This window comes from Trichosurus vulpecula, chromosome 4, assembly GCF_011100635.1.
Source record: "Trichosurus vulpecula isolate mTriVul1 chromosome 4, mTriVul1.pri, whole genome shotgun sequence".
Taxonomy (NCBI): Eukaryota; Metazoa; Chordata; class Mammalia; order Diprotodontia; family Phalangeridae; genus Trichosurus; species Trichosurus vulpecula.
In genome coordinates, this window is record NC_050576.1 from 185,513,806 (window position 1) to 185,519,934 (window position 6,129).

The window sequence follows — 6,129 nt, forward strand, 5'->3', positions numbered from 1 at the left end:
CCTGCAACCTGCCTGCCTGATCTCTCGCCCGTGTCAGGGCTATTTATCTCCAGCTGGATCCCCCCCACTCCCCCCATCTCTTCCCCCACCTAGCCGGGCCCAGTGCAAGAAATGTGGAATGATGCTAGCCCTCGGTGCTCGCCCCCGCCCCCGCGCTCCACCTCACCGCCCTCCACCTTGCCGCACTGGAAGGATGCGCTGCCCCAGGCGACAGTCCCTATGCTTGTGGGCCCATCCATCTCGCTTAGTGTCAGCAGCCGCCGGGGCACAGCGTCCAGGTTGAGGGGCGTGGGGGTGGGGGTGGGGGAGGCGGGAGGGAGAAGGGACGGTGCATGCCCGAGGCTTAAACACTGGCTCCAGGTCCCAACCATGCTTCGGATGCATCTTTATGTCCAGCTCCACTGCTCCCTCCCACCCAGAGCCCACCTCCTCGGTACTTCCTCTCCAGTCCTTTCCAATTCAGTTTATCCAACATTTATTAAACTCTTATTATATGCCAAGCACGGTGCTAGGCACTTGGAATACAAAGGCTAAGAAAATCCATCGGTCCCACTCTCCAGCTCCAGCCTCTCCAGTGCTGAAGCCTCACCCTCTCTCTGGTGCTGCGCAAAGAGCCCTGCTGTTAAAATAATAATTGTACTTTAACGAGTCCAAGACCCTTCACACATAGCCTTCACTTCATCCTCAATACAATCCCATGCTTTAAGTATTACTACTATCTCCAGTTTTCTATTGTTTATTTTCTTCAGTCGTGTCTGACTCTTCATGGCCCCATCCAGGGTTTTCTTGGCAGAGATATTGGTTTGCCATTTCCTTCTCCAGCTCATTTTATCGATGAGGAAACTGGGGCAAAAACATGGCTAGTAAGTGTCAGGCCAGGTTTGAACTCAGGGAGATGAGTCTTTCTGACTCCAGGCCCAGCACTCTATCCACTGTGACACCTAGCTGCCCAATTTTCTGTACGGATGAAGAAACTGACCCTCAGAGAGTTGGTGAATTGCTTGGGGTACACAGCTAGTAAGTGTCTTGACCCCACATCCAGTTCCCTATCGGTTAGCTTTCCTCATCTGTAAGAAGCAGGGGCAGGATTGTGGGGGTAGTTGTGGTCATTGATTAAGGGTCTCTTCTGACTCAAAGTCCTCAGACCCTGAGTCTACAAGACTTCTTCCCATTCATCCTACTCCTTCAGTTCCTCCTGTTTCTCTTCCCTCAGAATCTTACTACTAAGCTTAAGTTTCCCTTCTGCCCAAGTTTCTTCCCTCCAATTGCATTGTCCCCCACTCCCCTTTTAATTTCTTCTGCCTCCAAGTGCCTCTGGGCTGTTCCCTCCCTCCCTTCCTCCTCCCTCTAGTTTCTCCCTCCCCGCCCCCCCCCACCCCAGTCCCACAGGACAGTCTGTTCCTTAGTGCCTCCTGTATCCTCGCCTCTGTTGCCCTGGGCCCCAAAGCTGGCCAAGTGGTATCTCCCTTATCCACCTCAGCCACCTCCCTGTCCCTCGATGGCTATTATGATAGGGGAGTCAGCAGGGCAACCACGGCTTGCCAAAGCGGAGAATTGAGTTAATGCAGTTAGCAGGCCTCTGGGCCCCTCTGCTCAGATCCACTTATCTAGTCCTGAACATGGGTTGGAAGGGGCACAGGGGCGGAACTGAGGGCAGAAGGTTCTGTTCCAGACTGGGGAACAGGAGGCTGGGACCCTGGCAACTCCGATTCACCAGCAGCCAAAGCAGGGGTGGGGGCGGGTGGTGGAGGACATGAAGATTGTGTTGTTGCAAGTGACAGGAGAAAAGGCTGCTGTCCTGGGGTTCTCCCATTCTCTAGGGGACGGAGGAATAGAGGTAGGGACCACCATGGAGAAAGAGACTCTGGAGGAAATGAGTGTATCTTTTGAGAGGGAAGAAAAAGGGGGGATAGGCTAGTGCCTCGCTGCTGTTTGTGAACAAACTTCTGTTCCTAAGGGTTTTCTTAGAACTAGTAGGAGCTTCTCTGAGGCTTCCGGTCTCCTAACTGGATTTATTTCTTAGAGCTAGTGGGGAGCCCAGGTGCCTAGGTCCCTTCTCTGAGGTTCCTGGTCTCCCAGGTTTTTCTGGATTCCTCCACCTGTAGGGAGAGGGGCTACCCAGTGTCTTCCGCTAATGACAGCTCAATTTCCCTTATACGCAGGAGAGAGGGAAGGCATATTTTGGCCAGGCAGGGTCATAGAATTTAGAAGGGACCTTAGAGACAGATGTAGTCCAAACACTCAGTTTTACTAGTGGGATAATTGAGGTTGAGAGAGGGAAGATCCCTTGCTCAAGGTCACACAGGTTGTAAATAACAGAGCTGGGATTTGAATCCAGATTTTCCGACTTTGAGTCCAGTATTCTTTCCCTTATACTCACTTTTTTGAGCTGGGCCTTCCTAAGCACCCAGATTGGCCTTTCCTGCTCTGCCTTGTGCCCAGAGCCCCCCATAAGCCTTAGATTCCTTCCCCAGGGCCTAGACTTTCTGTCTCCCTCCTACCACCCTGCTACCGGCACTGTGTAGGGGATAGAACAGCGCTTGCTTGAGGGTAGGAGGAAGATTTGCTGGGGGTGGGGTGGGGGGGGGTAGTAGTGAGAACATTCTCTTCCTGCCTGCCCTCCATGGTTGGGACATGAGTCACCATGACATCTGAGCGCCCTGCACCCCCTGTGCCCTCAGGTTCCCTGCATTTGTGGGATCAGGACATAGCTGGGTTCCCAGAAGAGGTCTTCCCGAGACTTTCCTTAAAAACAAGGACCAGGAGTCAGAGGGAGGGATTGGTGTCATTGACCTCTGCCCCTCCCTACTCAGCTTGACCATGGACAGCCCTCACATCAGTTCTTAGGGATTAATCTTTCCACCCATTTTTCCAGGCTCTTGGAACTCTCTGCCTGTGTCCAGTGGCGGGGGGGGGGGGGGGGGGGGGGGGGGGGAGCGGGGAATCAGGCAGCTGCCCCTATTTACAGCTTTGTCCTTGTACCCTAGCCTGAGCGCTGCTCAGAAGTCACACTATATTTAACCTAGGACCTTGGCAGGAGCTGGAGAACCGTTTGCAGATCTGGACATCAAGAGTGTGCCCAGGGGCTGGAGGAAAAGGCAGACAAATGCAGAGCCAGCTTTCACTTTTTATTGTAGCACTAACAGATAATATTTGGGTGGGACCCGACATTGCTCCCCCACCCCTGTCTCCTCCCACTGGGGCTCCCTCCTCCAGTCTCACATCCCCCCTCCATCTGGTCTCTTTCAGGGGCTTTCTCACTTCCCCCTGTTCACATCTCCCCTTTTTTCTCTAGATCCTGGTGTTCAGCAGTCTCCCATATAACTCTTGTCAGCAATTCTCAGATGGTGGTGATATACCCTAGTTTCCCATCTTTTTTACTATCGCCTCCTCCCTCTGGGAGCTCAGAAGACCCACATGTTCCGTTTTTCAGCTCCCACTTCCCCAACCCAACTCCGGGCTAACTACAAAGCTTTAATGACCAGCCCTCCCCCCCCAGGTCTTAGCTGGGTAGTGCCCACAGCAGGGTGGGCACAGGAGTCAGGGGAGAAGGGATTTCACCCCAAGTCCCCTTCAGCCTCTCTGTGCTTCCTGGGACAGGGATCGGGATAAAGAGCGGCGGGGGGCACCCGGTTTGCCAAACTGGGGATGGCTGGCGGCCACCACAGGAGGCAGCTCCTTTTTAATCTCAACCACCTCTCGCCGGTCCAAGCACTGCCCTCCCAGAGCTGTTTCCAGAGCCAGGAGCTCCCGAAGCTGGATGGGGGTGGCCTCACGATCTTCCTTGAAGCCCACCTTCGAGGGTGTGAAGATGGGCAAAGGCAGTGTCCTTGCATACGGCAGCTGGTACTCCTGCAACCTCTGGCCAAGGATGCCCATCCGCATCACCAGCAAGGGTGACTGCTGCACCAGCGCCTGGCACTGCCCCTGCCGGTGGTATGTCTCTCGATGTTGGGTATCTTCCTCATGCACAGAACAACTGGGAAAAGAGCATTGTGTGTGGAAAAGAGAACCCTGGGGAATAGCTGCTCCCTACATCCCTTGTTCCCAAGGGTGAGAGGTGCCTATTCCTTGTCCAACACAGGCTCTCTGGCTCCCCTGGGTCTGAGTGCCTCTGTGTGTGTATGTGTGAAAGAGCAGGACATCCCTCCGTGGGCACAGTTGAAATCCCTGCTTATGGGCATCCCTATCTTAATAGCATTGGTGCTTACCCTCCACCTAGCCCAGGGAGATGGGGTTCCCTTGGTTCAGTCTTGGGGTGGGGGTGAGGGGACGCTTACCCCTCCTCTGGCCGGGAAGACAGTGTCAGATCCTTCCATTCAGCCCAAAAAGACTCCCTGCGGTCCACATTCTCTTCTGATACCTCACAGCTCAAGTCGAGTGCAGCCATGGTCACTATGGGTCAGCTCTCTCTCAATCTGGTCCTCTCTCTGATGCTTTATATAACCCCTGCCTCCCCCCCACCCCCAATCTATTTTCAGGCCCATTGCGAAGGAGCTATATCTGGAGCCCAGATTCAGGAAAAGAAGGGGGGGCATGGAGGATATAGCGTGCATTTTATTTGAGGGGGGCAAAGGAGGGACAGGGATTGTCTACTTTCAGCTTCTGGGGGGTGGGACAGGGTTAAACACTGCTCCCTCTGACTGACTTCCCCAAGACACTCCAGGGCTAGAGGATGTGGACAGAAATCATGGACTTGGCTTGGTATTGATTGCCCAGTCTCCTTTTGGGGAGTGAGGCAGGAGACAGACACTTCTGGAGCCCTCAGCACTCCTGATGCACCTTCAGAGGCCAGCCACGTGCATGCATCACTGGGGTCCCTGCCCAGAACTGCTGGGAACAATAGTCTTGCCCTCCCTACCCCAGCTCGTCCCTCTCTGCAGAGGGAAGTTTGGGGACATGTTTGCAAACAGATCGGCACATGTCAGGCTCCAGCAGTGCCCACAGTTTCACCTCCAGGGGTTGGCAGGCTTCACATCCCACAACTGTCCTCTGTCCTTTCTCCTGGACATGCTGTCCCCCTCCTCCTGGCCCTGACATATTCTCTGCCCTCTGGGTTATCTAAAGGGGTTAAGAGTTCTGTGTTCACAAATCCCTGGGACCATAAGAAAAAGGGCACATTTTCCTGTTGCCCAACAGTTCCCTCTAGAGAATATTAACTAGTTTAGTTCAGTGTTCATATGCCAGTCCCCTTCCTTAGAGAGGTGGGAGAGGGGGTGTTAATGCCCTCTCTGGTCTCCTGGGCACTGATGACCTTTGTCTGTTGTTTGTCTTTCCTACGGCCAAGCTGGGCCAAAGCAGCTGTTCCCCGGGGCGGTGCCAGCACTGGAGAGTGGCATGGTCTGTGGGAAGGGCAGGATCCCCTCAGCTGCACTCACTGGTGCATGGGGAGGTGGGATGGTTTGGCCTTGGATGAAGGGTCAGGACTAGGTCCTCCTATCTCTACTGAGCTCTTACTAAACCTGGGCAAGTTCCTTTTCCTCTTCGGACCTCATTTTTTCTCCTCTGTAAAAATGAGGGGGTTGGACCTCTCTTAGGTCCCCTCCACCCTTGAATTCTGCTCCTTAGAGCAGTGTTAATTTTGTTGTTCCGTTTCAGTTGTGTCCAACTTTCCATGACCCCAAGTGGAGTTTTCTTGACAAAGATGCTGGAGTGGTTTGCCAGGAAAAGATGAGTCTTCCTGACTAGGGGCCCTGCACTCTACCCACTGTACCACCTATCTGTCTCTGCTAATACCTTGAGCAGTTCCCAACAAGGGACCTGATGAGGTGGTGGTGGGTATCCATGACAGGGCTTTATGGGTGGAAAAGAGCATGGATCATAGCTTTGGAGCAGGAGGGGCTCTTAAAAGTCATGAAGTCCAATCCTGGAGAAATGCCCATGGCTCCCCAGTCCCTCCAGGATCCATTGCAGAGTCCCCCATTTGCTGTTGGTCCCATCTTACATTTCCCACGTTATTCTCTATTATGCCCTTCCATGAACTCTACGGTCCGGCCAGACTGGCTTTTCTGTTTCTTGAATCCAACACTCGATTTCCTATCTCCGTGCTTTTGCCCAGGCTGTTTTGGAGGCCTGCAATGCATTCTCTCCTTTCCCGCCGTCTCCCTTCAGCCCCTAGTCCCACTGCCA

At 53.7% G+C, this 6,129-nt stretch overlaps 1 protein-coding gene across 1 annotated transcript; it reads right to left on the reverse strand.

The window, feature by feature from the left end:
* Positions 1-3,113: 3,113 nt before the first annotated feature.
* LOC118848135 (titin-cap) lies at positions 3,114-4,428 on the reverse strand. The gene is made up of 2 exons (XM_036756896.1): positions 4,281-4,428; positions 3,114-3,979 (listed from the first exon to the last, which is right to left on the reverse strand). Exons 1-2 carry the CDS (start codon positions 4,388-4,390, stop codon positions 3,574-3,576), a joined length of 516 nt encoding a protein of 171 aa, XP_036612791.1. The 5' UTR covers positions 4,391-4,428; the 3' UTR covers positions 3,114-3,573.
* Between the last annotated feature and the right edge of the window lie 1,701 nt (positions 4,429-6,129).

Excerpts from the sequence above, each read along its gene's own strand:
- LOC118848135 (XM_036756896.1), bottom strand. The coding sequence starts at position 4,390 with ATGGCTGCACTCGACTTGAGCTGTGAGGTATCAGAAGAGAATGTGGAC. Across the intron at positions 3,980-4,280 it reads TCTTCCCGGCCAGAGGAGGG|TTGTTCTGTGCATGAGGAAG; the intron begins GTAAGCGTCCCC and ends CTCTTTTCCCAG.